Genomic DNA, 19,943 nt, shown 5'->3' with positions numbered 1-19,943 from the left:
CAGCTTTTGGAGGCCGATACGATCACGAGCTGCCAAAATTCAGAGCAAAAAAGATCGTGAGATGTTACAACTTCAAATTAATCTAACCAACATCTGATCAACTGTACAATATAATCTAATAGGCAGGCATGAGCTGGAGAAAAATATTTATATGGCTACAACAGTCGCTAAGTTCAAAAGCTTACTACAAGATACTTCCTAGTTCTAGTAGATTAAGGTGGCTATTTTCAAGCAGAGTCTACGTTTGTAGTTAAGAGTCGGGGCACTACAAGGTAGAGTCAGAGTCATGCATACAGCACATTTGCATGATCAGAAACTTCTGTTTTCACGGTCGCAGCAAACAAATCGGGATTCGGTATGCTTGTCCTCCTCCAACCAACAGCATTTGGCCCTGCATTGTGCCCAAGCCCAACTCCGCCAAATTCTAGTTTTGCTCGAGCAATCTCTACAAGATCTAAGAACATCAAATAGTACTTTAGATATCATCTCAACTCTCTGTGTGTGTGTGTGTGTGTGTGTGTGTGTGTGAGAGGAAGAAAGAGAGAAGGCTGTTTGCATATCATCCTAACTGTGATTTACTTGTTTCTGAAACAAATTGTTCATACCTAGATCAGCTGAGATAAGGGATTCTCCTTGGTAATTAGGTCCAGCCAATATGGTTCCTGATGGGGAAACAATAACACTCCCACCAGCACATATGATATCCAAGGATGTCGCATCATTTGAATCTCCAGAAACACATTCCAGTGGCAGTGGATAGTCTTTTCGTCTGCAGAACTGGTTTGCAGATAGAACAAAGCAGCCGCCTTCCAGGGCAATATGGGTCATGGATGAGCGCCAAATCTCCCTTGCTTCAGCTGTGGGTGCACAATATATTTCAATGCCTAATGATATAGGGGCAAGAAACTAAGATCAGAAACCAAGAACTCTTGGACTAAAATTCCAGTGAGTCCCATGTTAAAGAAAACAATCGTAGTATTCTAAAGGTGATAAAGTAACTAGTGGACTTGAAATCATGACCATGGCTGCGGCAGATAAGTGGAACCTTTTCTTATGTTGGATGGTCATGGTGATTTTGGTTGAAAAATTGAAAACACTAAGCAAGAGTGTTTCTTTATGTAGCATGTATGATAGCATAGTTACCTTTGGCATATAATTGAGTTCTTAGATCTGGCATTCTGTTGTCCCAACAAACAAGGCCACCTATTCTCCCAATTTCAGTGTCATACACAGACAGTGGCAATTTTGCTCCAGAACACCATACTGGAGATTCTGACGCCAGTGGTAGTAGCTTGGGATGTTTTCCAAGACACTGGCCAAATGAATCGAAAAATAACACTGTGCTACAGAGATAGAATCCAACTCTCTCCACTACTCCCATTACTAAGTGAACTTTATATTTACTTGCAATTTTTGCTAGCCTGTCTACTTCAGGACCTGTATATCAAACACCAAAGATAACTTCATTATTCAAATAAAAAAGATAGAATGTATTATATGTATGACATAGAATTTCAACAGCCACAGATAAAGTAAATCAATGATTTATCATAAAACTGAAAATTCAAAGACATTGACTAGATAAAACAAATCAATAGTTTATCAGAAAGCTAAACTTACACACGCTTCCAACTTTTAGCCGGGGGTCAAGACAACCACACATAAAGGTACAAACAGCTATGTGCATCTGAGAAAAGATTTACAATAGTTCTTAACTTCTTACAAAGTATATACCAAAATTTTTGACTGCCAGAAACTTGATATAGACCAGCTTGAAATTGTTAAGAGTGCTTCTAAACATAGAGGGAAAGATTATCAACAATTCTAAATGTCACACATGCTAACATTCAGAACAACCAAGAAGGTAATATGATGCAGAAGACCACATTCAAACGAAAACTTCATCTTCAGTGGAAGGAATCTGACCAGGCACATCAATGGCTGAGGCATAGTACTTCTCAAAGGCCTGCTTCTCCTCCGGCGAAAGAGTTGCGGTTGCAGAATCAAACATCAAACCACGGGGATAACCACCAACAAACGCTTCAGGAAACACAACCAATTGCGATCCATATGCAGCTGCACCAGCAACTAGTCTCTCTGCTTTATCTGCCAACAACCCACAAATGACAGAAACCCAAATTGTAAATGGTTGGGAAATTAAAATATATGGGGATCAAAAAATATAATATGAACTTGCAATGGCCTACAAGGACATGGTCCCAGAGTACATAACAAAACCTCAGGTCCACAATCGTAAGGAAGGAGGAGGGTGGTGGGCCCTTAATCTCCCAATCTTCATACAGAAAGAACATATTTTGACCCACAAATCCTGGTCCCACTTAACCAAATCATCGAATATAAAGAAAACAAAGATCTTAAGCATCCCATAAACCCCAGAAACCTCTACAAGACCCCAAATATGAAAACAAAAGCAACCCATTTGAGAGAGTTGGGCAAAGTGGCTACCTAGAGTCGCTGGAGTGTCGAAGAACACAGTGGATGCTTGAACCACAGTAGCCCTCACAGTGACGCTCGGAAGACGAGCCACTGCCTTGTGATCCAACCCATCTTCTGCTGCACCCGGGTATCTGCAATTGGGTTGGGGAACCGGGTCGGGTGGAAGCCGACGGGTCCTGTTGTTGGATTGTGGAGGGAGGACGAGCTCAGGTCGGACCTGGGAGAGGAGCCACTGGATGGTGTCGCCGTCGGATCCGTGACCCAGTTCTTGGGTCAGCCGGAAAATACCGGGGCAACAGGTCACGGGTATTCTGACTCGCCTGTGACGGCCGTTCACTGTGGAATGCTTGTCAATGTAACGACGCCGTTTTAGCTGCTGCTGCTCTTGTTGTGGTGGCGGTTGAGTTTGTGAAGAAGGGTTCTCTGGTGGGTCTGTGATGGCGAGTGTGTTGGAGGGTAAGGTTTGATTGATCTCCATTTGAATTTTCTCTGTGCTTTTGGTTGTAGTGGCTTAATGCATGTAATGTGGCTGAGCAGACGACTTATGGGCAAAGGACAAGAGCTTTGCTTTTCTCTTTGGCCTTTGGGCAAGTTCAAATAGTAAAGTGTCTGTCCTTTCCTCTGCTCCTCATCGTATTATAGAGAAAACAAAATTGAAAAAAGATTGCATTTTGCCACGTCAGTTACATGAACATGTCATTAATCTTGCAAGAAATCTAGTGCCTGGTCTGGTCAAGTCCTTTCTCCATTTTGCTTTTGGCCAAGATGAAGATGAAAGGTGCAAGTTTGCATCTTTTTCTACTGTTTTTAAAGAACACCTGAACTATGGAAAGATTGATATCGACAAGGATGTTTTTACAGACCTATGCAACTAGGTAAGATGCATTCATGAAAAAGAACCAAAGACATCTTTCTCAAACAAACAGCTGGTTGAATTGACTTTTGAGGATCAGGGTTTTTCTTGAAAAATTATATGGCATTGGCAAGTAAACAAAAAAAACATCACTTAATCAAGAGTTGAAATTGACAAGTTGACAACATCACATTTCTTACTCAACTGTGAGACAAAAAGGAACAAAATTCAATGCTCGAAAGCCATCAAACCAATTAATCATCCAGGAGCTTTCTTAGTCGGTCTTTGACGAAATTCCTGCGAGCCTTGACCCGGTCCTGTTGTGGGCCCACGTTGGCCAGTGAAAGATGAGCTCCGACGGCGAACAGCGCCACCCCCGTCACGAAACAGCACGCCGTCACCACCAGCTGCTTGGGCGTCGGTGGATATGACCACACCGCCATATATCTCTCTTGTGTTTCGGTTTTCGGCGTCTCTCTAATATATTTATACCAGTGAATAAGAGTTGCCGTTTTAAGGAGAGGACAAAACGACATGTCGTCAGGTCAGAAGGCTCTATGTCTCTGCGACGAAAATCCTAACGAGGAAGAAGAGATTTTAAAGCCATGCAAAGCACAAACCTTTTTTCAATCTCATGCCTACCATCCTCTTCTGCTCATCGTTAGCTTCACCCAATAGCTTACCCAGTTCGTTTTTGCCCTCAATCGCGACTTTGCTCACTGGGCATGCGAGTGTTGGGGATTTGGTTGAGCCATACAGGCTGTTTGATCAGATGCCGCAGAGAAATGGAAGAGCAGGGAATTAAAAAGATAAGCGGTCGCAGTTGGATTAGTTCAAAAGGCTGAGTTTCTTGCTAACTCTCTTGATGCAATGCCTAGAGTTTATGCAGATAACAGCCAATGCTCTCTGACGTCTACATTGTGGAGTTGGGAGTTTTGATTAACAAATTTTAGTGATTAGATGTTGTGTTTAGATATGGCTGGGGCTTTATGTGTGTCAATTTTCTCTCTCCTTCTGACTTCTGAGTGCTTAGAGAAAGTATAAGAGTTTAAGGCTACATATTTTTTTAAGTGAAAATAGAACAATGCTCCTACTCTGTCTTAGCACCATGGCTATCCAAGTATGGCTACACTAGCACAATCACCAAGTGATATGAGTACTGCATTTGTGCTTTAGTACGACGGGATTTGCAGCATTCATTTCTTAATTTTTTATTTTATTTTATAATATCTTTATCGTTCTTAATTCTAGAAATTAGAATTGTAGAGCGAACCATGTTCCTACTGAGTGTTAACATCATCATGGCCATCCAAGTATGAGATTGCAGCTGCAGTATGAAGTGCTGCTCCTATTGGAAGAGCCTCCTCATCGATAAAAAAGTAGGGTGAGTGCAAGTCTCGGTCTGATTTCAGAGTCTCATTCTTTATCCCAACAACAAAGATTGCAGCAGCAGTCTTCTCCGAGAAGAAGCTGAAATCCTCCGAACCCATTGTCAGTGGCAGAAGCTGCACATTAGGTTTCCCAAGAAGGACCTCACCGACCTTCTTCACATGTTCATACAGCGCGTCATTATTAGTCATTGGTGGATGGGGCAGTGGTCTGTCCTCCATGAAGTCCACCACCGCAGTACAACGATGCACAGCTGCTTGTTGCTCTATGATCTGTAAGTGGAATGTATTTAGTAAAATCTACTTAGATTGAATATGCGTTTAAAATCTTTGGACAAAGAGGGCATGTATACCTCTTTAATCCTTTCTTTGAGATATGAGAGGCCCTCAGAAGTCAAGCTCCTAAAAGTTCCCCCAAGTTTCACACTGTCTGGGATCACATTTAATGCTTGACCTCCCTGTAGATACCCAACCGTTACCACCTACAAGATACAAGATGATGGATCAGAATTATTGGTTGTCAATTGCTGTTAAGATGCTATAGCCAATGACAGCCCTCATTCTACTTTTTATTTGGCTTGTATCACGGGTATATAGAGGCTAATGTCAACCATTGTATCGACTGGTTCGAAACCATATCAATAGTAGTCTACTCATTTATGAAAAAGCTTTTAACTAAATTTCAATGTCTTAGAAAAATTTGCAGAAAAAAAGAAGCAATTAAGAGTACTCTGGATTCAAGCGGATCGGTCTCTCGAGACACAATCTGTTGGAGAGCAAGGGTTGTCAAGGCTGCTGCAAGAATTGGGTCCCTTGTCTGATGAGGGGATGCTCCATGCCCTCCTTGCCCTTGTATTATAGCTGAGAAGAGCCCTACACCAGCAAGTATTGGACCACGCCTCGAAGCTACGGCACCAGTAGGCACTGATGGCAAAACATGTAAACTCAAGATGGTATCAATATCATTTAAAACACCATCTTGTAACATATGGTAAGCACCGGCATAACCCTCCTCACCAGGCTGGAAAACTAGTTTCACAGTTCCCTTCAATAACATGTTGAAATATTAGGACCTGCAGAAGTAGATTAGTAGTTTTTTGGCTGTTAAACATAACATAAGATATAGATTTTCATCTACCTTCAACATATCTCTTTTGTCTTGAAGCAACTTGGCTGCTCCAAGTAGCATTGCTACATGAGAATCATGACCACAAGCATGCATCTTCCCATCAATCTTGCTCTTGTATTCCCAGTCTACCAATTCCTTCCAAACAAAATGAGATTGGTTTCAAGGAATCAGACATCAATAGTAGCAGCTACTTAAAAATTACTACTGCGAAAGGGAGTTCATCATAAAACGCAATCATGAGGAAACAAGTTGACCCCAATTTGACGCTTGGCTAAATACCATACTATTATAAACATATATAATGAACTGCTCCATATCACATTCTCATGCGTACTTTTATAATGGATGTCAACTTTTTCAGATTGTAAGGTTGAGACGTACTTTGTGGGTTGCTTAGCAGAGTGATTGAAGATATGAAGCAGTAGAATTATGGCAACTCTGTGTGCGAGAGAGAGAGAGAGAGAGAGAGAGAGAGAGAGAGAGAGAGAGAGAACCTGCAGAGGGAGGGCATCCATGTCAGCTCTAAGAGCAAAGACAGGCTTAGAGCCAGAGCCGATAGAAGCCACCATCCCAGTTTTGGCTACAGGCCACTTGTACTCAATTCCCAGTGAGTCAAGCTCGGACCTGACGAGTTCACTCGTCCTGTGCTCCTCAAATCCCAGCTCAGGGTGCTGGTGAATTCTCCTCCTCAACCCTCTCATCCATTCAAAGAACTCGGGATCTCTTGCCGCTTCCAGCAACTCCCGAGTCAAGAACCCGAGCTCTGATCCATATTCAGCCCAAGTTTGATGAAAGAGTGCAGCTTTTAGTGATAACAAGAAGCACAAGGAGAAAGTGAAATTGAAACCCATTTGAAAAATATCTTCTGAGATTCCAAGAACACCATGTGTGCCTCTTTTAAGCTTGAGATCAAGTAGAGGGGTAGGTCAGATTTGCACACGTGCCTGAGAAAGTTGTGTTCTTTTCATTACTAGGTAGCTGCATTTACCCAAAAATGGAAACCATTTTATTTTGAAGTGGTTGATTAAGTCAGTTTAAAGTGCTGGTTTAGCCAAAAATGGAAAACATTTTATTTTGATGTGGTTGATATGTCAATTTGAAGTGCTGGTTTAGTATGAATGATCAAAGCAAAAGAATACTTCTTGGTTCAGATAAAAAAAGAAGAAGAATAAATCTTGGTAAAGTAAAGGAGCAAAATAGGGGTGACATTGATACTGACATTTTTGGTGTATAATAGATAGTGGTAGGATTTGCTTTCAATAAAGTCATGTCATAGGGAGGCAATAGAAAACCCTACTTACATGCATTAACCAATCTGAGATAAACTTTTTGAGATGCCCTTCAAACTTGCTTCGTTGAGATGAGAAATAGCATTAGAAAGTCATGGAAGAGGAAGGTCATTCTCTGCTTTAACGGATGATTGAAATCTTAAAATTCGTACTTACCTGACGGTAGATGCTGATCTAGCAAGGAATTAAGTTATTGATGTTGAAAGCTTTTATGTTAAGCTCAAATGGTGAAAGCCTCGGAAAATGAGTGAGGATTAAGTTAAGCGTTCAATTCCCTTTAGTTGTATTTAAAAAAAGAAAGACTAAATTGTAGCTATTGTCACTCAATTATACCTTGGTTTGGATTTTCGTCCAACGTGGGTTCAAGTTGAAGGACAACAACAACTATTACTGGAATTCAATGATGAAAATGCAAATTGCAGTGTAGATCAAGGATTGTTACTACAATTTATTGGTGTACATAACTTCATGGGCTGGTTCCATTAGTAATCAATATACAGGGTGTCTCATTAATTTTCAATGTAATTCTGGCACATTCAAGCTTTTAGTTTCTACAAATCCAAAATGTTTTCTATTTGACACTCAGAGGCCAATTTACATTGATAGATTTGGAATGAAAACCAATTCAATCTCTTAATGAGTCTCAACATGTGTACCCAAGTAAGAGATTGCCACAGCAGCATTGAGAGCTGCTCCTACAGAAAGAGCCTCTTCATCAATGACAAAGTGAGATGCGTGCAATGGCTGATCTGATTTGAGACTCTCATTCTTTATTCCAAGCACAAAAATTGTTGCAGCAGACTCCTTTGAGTAGAAGCTGAAATCCTCTGCTCCCATTATCACTGTGCAATGGCCGATCTGATTTGAGACTCCCATGTATCTCGTTAGGTAGGTTTGTATTTTTGTTTGGGAGACAAGGGTTAACTGGCTCAAATACCAACTCAAACTAAACATGGGATTGAATAATTGTGATTGATATTATATTTCTCAAAGAGGAGGATATATATACAAGTACAAGTTAACTTTTCCTACAAAGAAAAGTAATTAGCTAATTACACAGAATCCTAACTAGGTAATTATTCTAATTAGGTAACGTGAATTATACCAGGAAATCATGGCTCACACCAACAACATTGACCACCTATAACTTTTCCGAAACGAAAAAGAAATCAAATATACAGCACCGTTTTAGAATTCTACTTCTCACACAATGTTCATATATAAATTAACCATAACAAAGTAGAAAACTAATGAGAAAATGCATATGTTATACCCTGGCCTCTAGAGGGTCTGTTCCTCGAGAAATAAGCTGTTGAAGAGCAATGACGGCCGAGCAGGCAGCAGGAAATGGATCTGTGGCCAAATGGGGAAATGCAGCATGGCCACCTTTTCCATGAATTGTGACTGAAAATCTACCAAAGCCTGCAAGCATTGGACCTGGGGTAGAACCAATAGTACCAACGGGCATTAGAGGTTGAATATGTAACCAAAAAATGCCTTAAATATTATTGGTGTAGATACGTTCAGGGGCTGTATCATTAGAAATCAATATACTGGGTGTCTCATTAAGTTTCAATGTAATTCTAGCACATTCAAGCTTATGGTCTCTTCAAACCAAAATGTTTTCTATTTGATACTCTGAGGCCAATTTACATTGATGGATTTTGAATGAAAACCAAAATTCAAGGTCTTAATGAGTCCGAACAACATGTGTATCCAAGTATGAGATTGCCACAGCAGCATTGAGAGCTGCTCCTACAGAAAGAGCCTCTTCATCAATGACAAAGTGAGATGTGTGCAATGGCTGATCTGATTTGAGACTCTCATTCTTTATTCCAAGCACAAAAATTGCTGCAGCAGACTCCTTTGAGTAGAAGCTGAAATCCTCTGCTCCCATTATCACTGGGCAAAGCTCCACATTAGGTTCCCCAAGCAGGGCCTCTCCAACTTTCTTCACATGCTCATACAACGGTTCGTCGTTGATCATTACAGGATAAGGCAATGGTGTGTCTTCCATGAAGTCCACTGTACCTTCACATCGATGCACGGCTGCCTGCAGTTCTATGACCTGCAATACTTTTTCGGTTAGATCACTCCGACTGAAAATTGGTACTTTATTCGATTGAAAATTGTAATGGAGGAAATTCATGGTCATAGAGTGATTGCCTATTTTACCTCTTTGATCCTTTTTTGGAGATAGGTGAGGCCTTCATTAGTCAAGCTCCTAAAAGTTCCTCCAAATTTCACAGATTCAGGGATCACATTTCCTGCTTCACCTCCCTTTAAGAATCCAACTGTCACCACCTACATAATTGATAATTCAAATGTACCGAGAATGGAAATATGGGCTCTTCCTGTCACTGGTTTTGAATATGAAAATTAAAACATGTGAAATTATATGCTTAATCAAATTTCATTAAAAGGCGGAAGAGAAAAGATTACTCTGGCCTCAAGAGGATTTGTTTCTCTTGATACAATCTGTTGAAGGGCCACCACAGCTGATGCTGCTGCTAGAATTGAGTCCTTGTTCTTATGTGGGGCAGCTGCATGTCCACCTTTTCCTCTGATTGTGGCTGAAAAGAGGCCAGCACCAGCCAGCATTGGGCCAGGCCTTGAAGCAATCACACCAGTGCGTAGTGATGGCGTAACATGTATAAAGAAGAAGGCATCAACGTCGTTAAGAACACCATGCTGTAACATATGGTAAGCTCCGGCATACCCTTCTTCTCCGGGCTGAAAAATCAGCTTCACAGTTCCCTTCAAAGCATCAAACAGACATCAAATTTTATGACTTGGGTTTGTTGTTAAAAAGGTATTTACATCCTACACGAGATTTGAACTCGAAACTTCCTCCACTCAAATAGAGACTAAATGCTATTAGCAGTAAGTGTGACAAGAGAATATGTACCTTTAATATGTCTCTTTTACTTTGGAGTAATTTGGCTGCACCAAGCAACATTGCCACATGAGAATCATGACCACAAGCATGCATTTTGCCATCTATTTTGCTCTTGAACTCCCACTCTACTTGTTCCTTCCAAATTCAATTGGTGCATTTTGTTTATCAGTGACCCAAAAAAAAAAAAAAAACCAAATATAAAACAGTACCCAGTTTGCATTTGCTGGTCAACAACAAGTCAAGGTTTCATAGCAGAGAGAGAGAGGGAGAGAGTACCTGAAGTGGAAGGGCATCCATGTCAGCCCTGAGAGCAAAAACTGGTTTGGAGCCTGACCCAATAGAAGCCACCACACCAGTCTTGGCAACAGGCCACGCGTACTCAATCCCAAGCGAGTCAAGCTCGGACCTGACGAGTTGACTCGTTCTGTGCTCCTCAAATCCAAGCTCTGGGTACTGGTGGATTCTCCTCCTCACTCCTCTCATCCATTGAAAGAACTCAGCCTCTTTGGCCGACCCCAAGAGTCCCCGAGTCAAGAACTCAAGCTCTTGACTCGGGAGCTCTGACTCAGAAGCTTCCAGAGCCCGAGACTGGCCCAAGATTGTTGACAAAAATAAGCACAAGAGCATCAACCCCATGGTGGAAAGAAAAGACCTTTGGGTTTCTGGTGAAATTTGAAAGTGAATGAAGCTTTTCTCCTCAAGCACTGTATTTGGTTTACAGTTTTGGGCCTGAAACTTTCCCTTGGCCTTCTGTTTTGGTGTGAAAGTTTCTGCTCCATTTGTTTGTTTGTTAATGGGTTGTTTCTGTTTGTAATTGCCACCGATTCATGTGTGGGTCAGTTCACACAGTCACACCTATCTAGTCCAGAAAATAATCTGTTTATACGTAAATGCAGAAATACTTCTTTAGCAGACAGAAATCTAATTACAATAACAATTTTAAAAGTGCAGGTTAAAAGAAAATATAGGCTTCAAATGAAAAATAATCTATGGTGTACCCTATATTTGTCAAGGTTATTGTGATTTGAAATTTGTTAAAAATAGCTTGTGCATCATTCATGCACCCAGTACAAAATTAAGACCCAATGCAATGCCCAATTCGTCTTAAAACTAAGCCCTACCACAAATAGATGATCTAGGAAGTATAAAATTGTGGTCCTAATTTTTTTGTTTATATCTATTTATGAACACTGCTACTAGGCCGGCATATAAAACAAAATAGACATGAGTATATAAAGAAGATTTTGAAAATGAGCTCCGTGAGGTAGAAATTTTGGAATCTTTTCCTACATAAGCTAAGCAGAGTCTGAGAAGTACTGTAAAGCAATTTCAGCATTCTCAAAAGTAGTGGAAAGCCACAAACACTTAAAGCAAGAGCCCGGGATATAACAACCGAGAGTGTCATGATGGTTCTCACACACGCTACAAATGCGTCATAGAGATTCGAATTTGAGACCTTTGGACTAGACCTCGTTGACTTCTTCATCTTTATTTAGTGATGTTGATTGGTTTGCTTCTCCAACTCTAATTCAATTAATTGACTTTTAAAAAAAACTCCACTTCAATTATTTATGAGTTATTCACAGAAATAGATTTAAAAGTTTCTAATGAGTTACAGCATCATCAATATTATCCAAGTAAGAAATTGCAACAGCAGCATGAAGGGCAGCTCCTATTGGAAGAACCTCCTCATCAATTACCAAATAGGGTGAATGCCAAAGTCTTTTTGGGTCCAAAGTCTCGTTCTTTGTCCCAATCATGAAGAATGCAGCTGCCATTTTTTCTGTGTAAAAGCTGAAGTCCTCTGCTCCCATAGACATTGGGAGAAGCTTCACATTTGGTTCCCCAAGCAAAGTTTCTCCAACATTCTTTGCATGTTTGTACATTGCTTCATCGTTAACTGTGGCTGGATAGGGCCTCATTTTTTCCAGCATGAAGTCTACCGTTGCCATGCACCGGTGCACCGAAGCTTGCATCTCTATGACCTGCCAATCATGTACACATTTATGCTCTATCCCAATCGTTTAAACTAAGAATTCTAACAACATAACATGTCAAACTGTCTGACAACGTAAAACGTCAAAACTCGATCTTTGTTGGAGTAAAAAACAATTATATATTGCAGGCTTAAATTAAATTAGACCTCAGATTATACCTCTTGAATCCTTTGCTGAAGGTAGTATAGACCTTCTGAAGACATGCTTCGAAAAGTGCCTCCAAGTCTCACTGTCTCTGGGATCACATTTCCTGCTTGGCCACCCTCAACCATCCCAACAGTGACCACCTATAACCGGTCCAAAACAAAAAAGAAATCGATATACGGTACTACCTCTCACATAATGCTCATGTATAAATTAACCATAACAAAGTAGTAAGTAGAAAACTAATGAGAAAATGCAAAAATTATACCCTGGCCTCTAGAGGGTCTGTTTCTCTAGAAATAAGCTGTTGAAGGGCAATGACGGCCGAGCAGGCAGCAAGAATTGGATCTGTGGCCAAATGGGGAAACGCGGCATGCCCGCCTTTCCCATGAATTGTGACTGTAAATCTACCAGAGCCTGCAAGAATTGGACCTGGCCTGGAACCAATAGTACCAACGGGCATTAGAGGTTGAATATGTAACCCAAAAATGCCTTGAATGTTATCAAGAGCACCCTCTTTTATCATATGGTAAGCCCCTCCATGACCCTCTTCTGCAGGTTGAAAAACAAGCTTGATTGTGCCCTATAAAATTGTACAAATATATGCAAAAACCTTAAGCAATGTATAAAATGGTATGTATATATAAATAAATAAAACAACAGATTTGAGCATATATTTCAATTGGTTTACCTTTATTTCTTTGCTTTTGCTCTGAAGTAACTTAGCTGCTCCAAGCAGCATTGTTACATGAGCATCATGCCCACAAGCATGCATCTTTCCAGGGTTCTTGCTCTTGTGCTCCCACTCAACCAATTCCTAACAAACAAGAAACCCGATACAATCAATTTCGATAATGTTACTATATTTGCTAAATTTGCTCAACAAATGTGCTCGATAATGCTAAATTCACTAAATTTGCTCCACAAATGTGCATACACATGTCAAAAAAAGAAGAAGGAAAATAATGAAGTTTAGCATTGGAGTAAATTCAAATACAAATTTGTTAGGAATGTTAGGGACAGCCTTTCACTCCCATTTTGATTCTCAAAATACTGAACAAATGTATCCAATCAATTCAGAGTGCTTAGGTGGAACCCACATCGGCCCTCCTCAAGAAAAACACTTACTTGTATTTTGCTATTCCTAGTGCTATTGGTTAGCCAAAAATGTTATCTCCTTTGTATGAGAATCTCTCCATCTGTTATGGGTCCATTGGGGCAATGTGACTGGATAATTTTGGTTCTTGTGTGGGGTTGTTGACCTTCTAATAAAGAGAGAATATTGGCAAACCTGAATTGGGAGAGCATCCATGTCAGCCCTCAGAGCGAACCATGGCTGCGACCCAGAACCAATAGAAGCCACCAACCCAGTCTTCGCCACCGGCCACGTGTACTGGATCCCGAGCGAGTCGAGTTCCGATCTAATGAGTTGACTCGTCTCGTGCTCCTCGAAGGCCAGCTCTGGATTCTCGTGGATCCTCCTCCTAACCATTTTCAACCAATCAAAGAACTCGGGCTGCCTGGCCGAGTCCAGCAGCCCCCGATTCAGTTGACTCAGCTCCCAACTCGGACCAGCCTCCAAACCCCATGAACACGACACATGATTTGTTATTGCTAACGCTGATAGCAACAACAACAGACGCAGCCACTCCATGCAAATCGAAAAACACAATAATTTGTAAATAAAAATTTGCGAGTCTTTAAGCAATGTATTGTTGTGGGTTTGGTCCAGCCACAACCAAGAAGGGTTTGAAATAGTTTTTTGGGGGCCGACAAAGGATTATTATAGTAACAAAACTAATCGAATTTACGTAATTTGAGACAATGACTTTCTTGTTTGTTGTGGCCAAGTTACATTTTAATGAGTAACTAGCCTCTCTTCTTTTTAAAAATTAAAAATTATATTTTAGAATTAAAAATAATAATGGATAGTTGTGTTCTATAAAAATAGGATCCATTATCTGATTTTTCTTTTAATTTTAATTTTTTTTAAATATGAAAAGTGTAAATTTACCATATTATCTTCATTTAATTAATAATTCTTAATATTTGCATTAACCAAGAACATTTTCTAGTATTTTGAATGTTTGCAATTCTCTATCTTTTGCTTTATATATATAGATGAACGGATCGAATTTAAACGGCTTCAATAAAATAAGTTCGGATCAATGCTCTCTATATGTTGATAGTGTTATTATTATTATTTTTTTATATAAATGTAAACGATAGTTGAAATTATAATGAGAGTGTATATATTTTATATAATTATTTCTTTTATCAACTAGTATATGTTTTCTTCAAGATAGAAACTGTAAATCAACTTCTCTACATATACTTATACTTTAAATATAAAAAAATATAAAAAATTTCATCTCTACATATGCTAGTGCCAAAAATTATTATTTTTAAAGGATGAGTATATGTAGAGAAGTTGATTTCCTTTTTGGCAAAAAAAAAAAAAAAAAAGAGTAAGGGAGATTTTATTGGCGCCTTATTGTTTGCTCTTTGCACTCCATACTAATTTTAAACATGAATAACCTATTTTACCCTTGTACATAATTACCGTTAAGGACAAAAATTATTTAAAATAAAAATTAAATTTGCTCATTACACCTTAGACCCCACACATGTTCCTGCAACCCTAGTTTGACTTTTTTCTCAAAGCATCATGTTCTTACAACCCTAATGAGGTTTATATGCTTATATTGGTGAAAAAATATCTTGTATTTATTCATGAAGGGTGAGACTGAAGTTAGAGAGGCTTCGAATGAGGTATGAGTTTATTTTTTGGCATTTTTCAAGTTTAGGATTTCATTATGGTTGTTGGTTGCGTTCAGCGCACCAGTATATTCAGTGGGGTGCCATTGAAAACCTATTTCAGTTGTGTTTGATCGGTCGTTAACTTAAGATGCAGTGGAGATCCACCGTAACATGGAACGGTGTTCATTGGTGTATTACCAAATTTTTATCTATAGTTCAGTGACAAAAAACTGAAATATATTTATTTATTCAGTAACTTATTGTCGACCACAAATTTAATGCAATCTATTTTGACCTTACTCCCATTGAAGGAACAAAAACAATGTGACACCTCTACTGAAGGCAACAATGTGGGAACAGAATGTGTAATGGACTATAGTGATCAATTCACAACTTATTTGGTAAATATTTTGAGTTTTTTTTTTTTTTTTTTTGGGTCTAAATCCCTTTTAATATCATTAACGTGGCATTAATGTTTCAAATTTTTAACTTTAAATAACATGAGTTTAATGTGTAGATATTCAATAGTAGAGATGCATTAATTAGATGGGCTCGTGCACAAAGAAAATGAATAATGTTGTAATTGTAATTAGAAGATATGATTATGAAGGTGAGGGCAAGGGGAGACCTCGAGTAATACTTGCTTGTGAGAGGAGCGTAACTATAAGTCTTGCAAGTCTAGTGAGACAATTGATGTAAGGTCGGATGCAAATGGTGATATGACAAAGTTAGATGACATGTAAGAGAAACATACCTGATCATCATTCAAAGCGTCAAGTTGTTGTCTATACTTCTACACATCTACTGATGTTGTCCCATTGTCTCGACTTGGAATCCAACGAAGTGCACGAGGCTGGACCTCTAAATAATCAAGGTCATGATTAGGGACAACAATACAATGCATGTGCTCATATACCCATGCCTCTAGCAAAGTCATGTACCCAGCAATCTGCTTCACCTTAAACCTCGAAGCTCGGCCTAATTGTCCATACAACCATGCTAAGCACCTAGACCCCCATGAATAACCAGCAACATTATCAAGGTCTCTCAGTAGTTTAAGGTACACAATTTGGACTCTCGTGCCAGTCTTGTCAACAAACAAAGTGCAACCCAAGAGATACAACAAATATGCTCTGGCCGAATACAAGATGTGCTCCTTTGAATCTGTTTATGAAACATCGAAGAATCGCGCTCGTAACCATGACAAATTCACATACTCATCATTGTATTGGTGCAATTGTTGAGTAGCCTCTTCATCAGTCACTCCTAAGTAATTAACTAACAACTCAAAATTTGTGTTGTTATCATCTTCAAGCGGAGCAACAGCTGCACCAGACACAGGAATGCCTAAACTAGATGACACATCATCCAATGTGATGGTCATCTCACCAAAAGATATGTGAAAGGTGTTCGTTTTGGGATGCCACCTCTCAAAGAAGGTAGATACCATAATCTATCTGCATTTCGATAAGAACATCTAATAAGTTGCTTTAATCTAGACCTCCGAATGTACCATTTGAACATACCATTATTTGGATTAGCCCACTAATTCCACTCACGAATGGTAGATGTCTTCGACATATACCTAAGGGGCTCACGTCCCTAGTCAAATACAAAATATATATATATATATATTTAGGTTAATTACCATGAACCAGACTTACATTCTGCCTTATATTGTTACAGTAAAATGACTTACCTAGTTATTCCAAATTGCAGCTGTTATGTGAGTTTTAAAACTCGTAAGTAGAGATGGATCAACATTACTATCATGAGTAGTAGCTACATCTTCAACCTCTGCCTCAACATTACTATCATGAGTAGGAGCTACATCTTCAACCTTTGCAGTAGCCTCAAAGTGATCTCGGAGAGCCGCTCTATGTCTCCTCATTGAGGTTGTGGGACGTTGTCTATCAGGTCGAGATGATGAAGCCTCAGTAGTACCTCTGCAAGTCATCTTCATATCTAAAAAACAATATTAAGTACAAACTTAGTAAGGGATTCGGTAGATGATCAATGAAACAAGAAACTAATTCACTGAAACAAGAAAAAAATTTAGTAGACTACAATTGAAAAACAGAAACAAAGTTGGTGGAAAACCACTGAAAAACGGAAACAAATTCGATAGACTACCACTGAAAAATGGAAATACAATAGGTGGATAGCCACTAAAAAACGGAAATAAATTCATTGGACTACCACTGAAACAATGCAACAATTTCGGTGGTAACCCACCGAAAGTAACATCTATTTTCGTAAAATCAGGTTCGAACCATACACCCACAAAGTTGAAATCAAAATTGAAATCAAACCTTGGCTTTTTGGAGGATTTTGAGGTCAGATGGGTTTGTGAAAACTAGAGAGATTGGCGATGAGGGTATAAGATGGGGTGAGGCTATGGGGGCGATGGGGTTGGGGTTTGCTGCGATGGGTTGTACGATGGCTCTGTTTCAGGTGGTATGGGGTGTGCGATGGAGTCTGTTGCAAATTAGATAGGGTGTGCAATGGAGGGAATTTTCAATGGAGTATGGTTTGATATGGGATGGGGTGTCTGCAAGAAGAATGAGTTTTCGATGGGTGGGGTTTGATATAGGATGAGATTTACACAGGTAAGTTAGGGAATGAGGTTCATGAGGGCAATTTAAGAAGAAAAATGAGGTAAAATAAGTAATTTTAAATTTACTAAAATTCAGTGGAGTGTAAAGAGAATGTGGGGTGCAAAGAGCAAATAATGAGGTGCCAATAAAATCACCCAAAAAGTAATTGTTTCTTTATTATGTTCTTTTTGGTCATTATGCATGCTAAAAGTACTTTTGATATAATTTCACTAAACACTTTGACTACTCACACACTTTTCCATATATAGTTTATTTCATAGCTGATTATTCTCATAGCATAACAGAAGCAGTTTTTTTTTTTTTTTTTTAAAAAAGCACAACAGTACCAAACTAGTTAAAAGATTTCTAATAAGTTACAGCAGCAGCAATATTACAAGTAAGAAATTGCAACAGCAGCATGAAGGGCAGCTCCTATTGGAAGAACCTCCTCATCAATTACCAAATTGGGTGAATGCCAAACTGTATTTGGGTCCAAAGTCTCGTTCTTTGTCCCAATCATGAAGAATGCAGCTGCCATTTTTTCTGTGTAAAAGCTGAAGTCCTCTGCTCCCATAGACATTGGAAAAAGCTTCACATTTGGTTCACCAAGCAAAGTTTCTCCCACATTCTTTGCATGTTTGTACATTGCTTCATCATTAACTGTGGCTGGATAGGGCTTCATTTTTTCCAGCATGAAGTCTACCGTTGCTGTGCACCCGTGCACCGAAGCCTGTATCTCTATGACCTGCCAATCATATACTCATGTATGCTCCATCTCAATCATTTATACACATGTACGCTCCATCTCAATCGTTTATACTGAGAATTTTAACAACATAACATCTCAATCATATACACATTTATGCTCCATCTCATGTAATAAGTTAACAACATGTTCAGTCGTCTAAACTGAAAATCCTAACAACATAACATGTCAGACTGTCTTAAGTGCATAACATGTCATAGCTCTTTGCTATCATAGCTTAAACAGTTACTTCTCAGCTTTGTTGAAGTAAAAACAATTATATGGCGGGATTAAATTAAATTAGACCTCAGATTATACCTCTTGAATCCTTTGCTGAAGGTAGTTTAGACCTTCTGAAGTCATGCTTCGAAAAGTGCCTTTAAGTCTCACTGTCTCTGGGATTATATTTGCTGCTTGGCCACCCTCAATCATCCCAACAGTAACCACCTATAAACGGTCCGAAACGAAAAAATCTAATATACCCCAATTTAGAATTCTACTTCTCACACAATGTTCATGTATAAACTAACCATAACAAACAAGAAAACCAATGAGAAAATGCATATATTATATACCCTGGCATCTAGAGGGTCTGTTTCTCTAGAAATAAGCTGTTGAAGGGCAAGGATGGCCGAGCAGGCAGCAAGAATTGGATCTGTGGCCAAATGGGGAAACGCAGCATGCCCACCTTTTCCATGAATTGTGACTGAAAATCTACCAGAGCCTGCAAGAATTGGACCTGGCCTGGAACCAATAGTACCAACGGGCATTAGAGGTTGAATATGTAACCCAAAAATGCCTTGAATCTTATCAAGAGCACCCTCTTTTATCATATGGTAAGCCCCTGCATGTTCCTCTTCTCCAGGTTGAAAAACAAGCTTGATTGTGCCCTATAAAATTGTACATATGCAAAACCTTAAGCAATGTATAAATGGTATATTTTGAGCATATTTCAATTGGGTTACCTTTATTTCTTTGCTTTTTCTCTGAAGTAACTTAGCTGCTCCAAGCAGCATTGTTACATGAGCATCATGCCCACAAGCATGCATCTTTCCAGGGTTCCTGCTCTTGTGCTCCCATTCAACCAATTCCTAACAAACCCAAAACCCGATATAATCAATTTCGATAATGCTACTTTCACTTAATTTACTCAACAAATGCGCTCAATAATGCTATATTCACTCAATTTAATCCACAAATGTGCTCGATAATACTACATTCACTGAATGATCATCAACAAAACCCCAATCAATACTGAGTTATCTTTAGAACAATTTTAAAACTAGATTTATCTTTAGAACAATTTAAAATGAAACAACCTGAACCACCCCACCTCCCCACTTAGCAAAACAAAAAATAAATAAAATAACCTTACCTTCTCTATTTTTGTATTTTTTAATCAAATTTTTTTATATTTTGCTGTATGTTTCACTAATATTATTATTATTATGTTAATAAAATTAAAACTTAAAAAAATTCACAAATTCAGGAAGAACAGAAAAGTGTTCCACCTCTCATCGCAAAAAAAAATTAAAAATTAAAAAATTTCATACGCACACTTTCTTTTCTCTCTTTTTTTTTTGGGTTCGAATCTCTCTCTCTCTCTCTCTCTCTCTCTCTCTCTCTCTCTCTCTCTCTCTCTCTTCCGCTTCTTCCTCTCTCAGAGAGAGGATATTGGCAAACCT

General features: G+C 39.0%; 8 protein-coding genes across 9 annotated transcripts in view; all 8 read right to left on the bottom strand.

Annotated features, from left to right (window-relative positions):
- Window positions 1-38: 38 nt before the first annotated feature.
- On the bottom strand, window positions 39-3,559 carry LOC117633648 (bifunctional nitrilase/nitrile hydratase NIT4B-like). Of its 2 annotated transcripts, XM_034367312.1 has the most exons (5): window positions 2,467-3,559; window positions 1,927-2,106; window positions 1,144-1,437; window positions 606-884; window positions 39-454 (listed from the first exon to the last, which is right to left on the bottom strand). In XM_034367312.1, the coding sequence occupies exons 1-5, from the start codon at window positions 2,933-2,935 to the stop codon at window positions 285-287; spliced, it is 1,392 nt and encodes a 463-aa protein (XP_034223203.1). In that variant the 5' UTR covers window positions 2,936-3,559; the 3' UTR covers window positions 39-284. The 2 variants fall into 2 exon arrangements, with proteins under 2 accessions (XP_034223203.1, XP_034223204.1); XM_034367313.1 differs by lacking the exon at window positions 1,927-2,106.
- Window positions 1,422-4,244, bottom strand: LOC117633650. Its single transcript, XM_034367315.1, has 2 exons — window positions 3,516-4,244; window positions 1,422-1,437 (listed from the first exon to the last, which is right to left on the bottom strand). Exon 1 carries the CDS (start codon window positions 3,844-3,846, stop codon window positions 3,565-3,567), a length of 282 nt encoding a protein of 93 aa, XP_034223206.1. The 5' UTR covers window positions 3,847-4,244; the 3' UTR covers window positions 1,422-1,437; window positions 3,516-3,564.
- A 107-nt stretch (window positions 4,245-4,351) lies between these two features.
- Window positions 4,352-6,842, bottom strand: LOC117633649 (IAA-amino acid hydrolase ILR1-like). The gene is made up of 5 exons (XM_034367314.1): window positions 6,322-6,842; window positions 5,837-5,962; window positions 5,429-5,743; window positions 5,052-5,180; window positions 4,352-4,971 (listed from the first exon to the last, which is right to left on the bottom strand). The coding sequence occupies exons 1-5, from the start codon at window positions 6,676-6,678 to the stop codon at window positions 4,591-4,593; spliced, it is 1,308 nt and encodes a 435-aa protein (XP_034223205.1). The 5' UTR covers window positions 6,679-6,842; the 3' UTR covers window positions 4,352-4,590.
- Window positions 6,843-7,749: 907 nt separating this feature from the next.
- LOC117635376 (IAA-amino acid hydrolase ILR1-like) lies at window positions 7,750-8,584 on the bottom strand. The gene is made up of 3 exons (XM_034369707.1): window positions 8,390-8,584; window positions 8,222-8,257; window positions 7,750-8,040 (listed from the first exon to the last, which is right to left on the bottom strand). The coding sequence occupies exons 1-3, from the start codon at window positions 8,582-8,584 to the stop codon at window positions 7,750-7,752; spliced, it is 522 nt and encodes a 173-aa protein (XP_034225598.1).
- Window positions 8,585-8,654: 70 nt separating this feature from the next.
- Window positions 8,655-10,907, bottom strand: LOC117633647 (IAA-amino acid hydrolase ILR1-like). Its single transcript, XM_034367311.1, has 5 exons — window positions 10,292-10,907; window positions 10,025-10,150; window positions 9,559-9,873; window positions 9,292-9,420; window positions 8,655-9,184 (listed from the first exon to the last, which is right to left on the bottom strand). Exons 1-5 carry the CDS (start codon window positions 10,649-10,651, stop codon window positions 8,807-8,809), a joined length of 1,308 nt encoding a protein of 435 aa, XP_034223202.1. The 5' UTR covers window positions 10,652-10,907; the 3' UTR covers window positions 8,655-8,806.
- A 641-nt stretch (window positions 10,908-11,548) lies between these two features.
- LOC117634361 (IAA-amino acid hydrolase ILR1-like 3) lies at window positions 11,549-13,915 on the bottom strand. Its single transcript, XM_034368438.1, has 5 exons — window positions 13,448-13,915; window positions 12,848-12,973; window positions 12,425-12,739; window positions 12,171-12,299; window positions 11,549-12,000 (listed from the first exon to the last, which is right to left on the bottom strand). Exons 1-5 carry the CDS (start codon window positions 13,808-13,810, stop codon window positions 11,620-11,622), a joined length of 1,314 nt encoding a protein of 437 aa, XP_034224329.1. The 5' UTR covers window positions 13,811-13,915; the 3' UTR covers window positions 11,549-11,619.
- A 3,927-nt stretch (window positions 13,916-17,842) lies between these two features.
- Window positions 17,843-19,519, bottom strand: LOC117634692 (IAA-amino acid hydrolase ILR1-like 3). Its single transcript, XM_034368880.1, has 4 exons — window positions 19,224-19,519; window positions 18,834-19,148; window positions 18,577-18,705; window positions 17,843-18,258 (listed from the first exon to the last, which is right to left on the bottom strand). Exons 1-4 carry the CDS (start codon window positions 19,305-19,307, stop codon window positions 17,905-17,907), a joined length of 882 nt encoding a protein of 293 aa, XP_034224771.1. The 5' UTR covers window positions 19,308-19,519; the 3' UTR covers window positions 17,843-17,904.
- A 216-nt stretch (window positions 19,520-19,735) lies between these two features.
- Window positions 19,736-19,943, bottom strand: part of LOC117635375 (protein MAINTENANCE OF MERISTEMS-like) — a 753-nt gene continuing 545 nt past the window's right edge. The window contains exon 3 of the mRNA XM_034369706.1: window positions 19,736-19,769. Within this exon, the coding sequence (XP_034225597.1) occupies window positions 19,736-19,769 (34 nt within the window). The remainder of the gene's footprint in view (window positions 19,770-19,943) is intronic.

The sequence above is a fragment of the Prunus dulcis genome, chromosome 7 (assembly GCF_902201215.1).
Source record: "Prunus dulcis chromosome 7, ALMONDv2, whole genome shotgun sequence".
NCBI classification, from domain to species: Eukaryota; Viridiplantae; Streptophyta; class Magnoliopsida; order Rosales; family Rosaceae; genus Prunus; species Prunus dulcis.
This window is presented reverse-complemented; position numbering and strand designations above follow the sequence as displayed.

Coding starts and splice junctions, on each gene's coding strand:
- LOC117634692 (XM_034368880.1), bottom strand. CDS start 19,307: ATGCATGCTTGTGGGCATGATGCTCATGTAACAATGCTGCTTGGAGCA. Junction 19,149..19,223: donor GAAAAAGCAAAGAAATAAAG/GTAACCCAATTG, acceptor ACAATTTTATAG/GGCACAATCAAGCTTGTTTT. Junction 18,259..18,576: donor TTCAGCAAAGGATTCAAGAG/GTATAATCTGAG, acceptor TATGATTGGCAG/GTCATAGAGATACAGGCTTC.
- LOC117633648 (XM_034367312.1), bottom strand. CDS start 2,935: ATGGAGATCAATCAAACCTTACCCTCCAACACACTCGCCATCACAGAC. Junction 1,438..1,926: donor CTCAGCCATTGATGTGCCTG/GTCAGATTCCTT, acceptor TTTGATATACAG/GTCCTGAAGTAGACAGGCTA. Junction 455..605: donor CCTTATCTCAGCTGATCTAG/GTATGAACAATT, acceptor TGATGTTCTTAG/ATCTTGTAGAGATTGCTCGA.
- LOC117633650 (XM_034367315.1), bottom strand. CDS start 3,846: ATGTCGTTTTGTCCTCTCCTTAAAACGGCAACTCTTATTCACTGGTAT.
- LOC117633647 (XM_034367311.1), bottom strand. CDS start 10,651: ATGGGGTTGATGCTCTTGTGCTTATTTTTGTCAACAATCTTGGGCCAG. Junction 10,151..10,291: donor TGGATGCCCTTCCACTTCAG/GTACTCTCTCCC, acceptor TGAATTTGGAAG/GAACAAGTAGAGTGGGAGTT. Junction 9,421..9,558: donor CAAATCCTCTTGAGGCCAGA/GTAATCTTTTCT, acceptor TCAATTATGTAG/GTGGTGACAGTTGGATTCTT.
- LOC117633649 (XM_034367314.1), bottom strand. CDS start 6,678: ATGGGTTTCAATTTCACTTTCTCCTTGTGCTTCTTGTTATCACTAAAA. Junction 5,744..5,836: donor ACAAAAGAGATATGTTGAAG/GTAGATGAAAAT, acceptor ATGTTATTGAAG/GGAACTGTGAAACTAGTTTT. Junction 4,972..5,051: donor TCAAAGAAAGGATTAAAGAG/GTATACATGCCC, acceptor TTCCACTTACAG/ATCATAGAGCAACAAGCAGC.
- LOC117634361 (XM_034368438.1), bottom strand. CDS start 13,810: ATGGAGTGGCTGCGTCTGTTGTTGTTGCTATCAGCGTTAGCAATAACA. Junction 12,740..12,847: donor GCAAAAGCAAAGAAATAAAG/GTAAACCAATTG, acceptor ACAATTTTATAG/GGCACAATCAAGCTTGTTTT. Junction 12,300..12,424: donor CAGACCCTCTAGAGGCCAGG/GTATAATTTTTG, acceptor GACCGGTTATAG/GTGGTCACTGTTGGGATGGT.
- LOC117635376 (XM_034369707.1), bottom strand. CDS start 8,584: ATGCCCGTTGGTACTATTGGTTCTACCCCAGGTCCAATGCTTGCAGGC. Junction 8,258..8,389: donor CAGACCCTCTAGAGGCCAGG/GTATAACATATG, acceptor GAAAAGTTATAG/GTGGTCAATGTTGTTGGTGT. Junction 8,041..8,221: donor GTGTGAGCCATGATTTCCTG/GTATAATTCACG, acceptor TATTTGAGCCAG/TTAACCCTTGTCTCCCAAAC.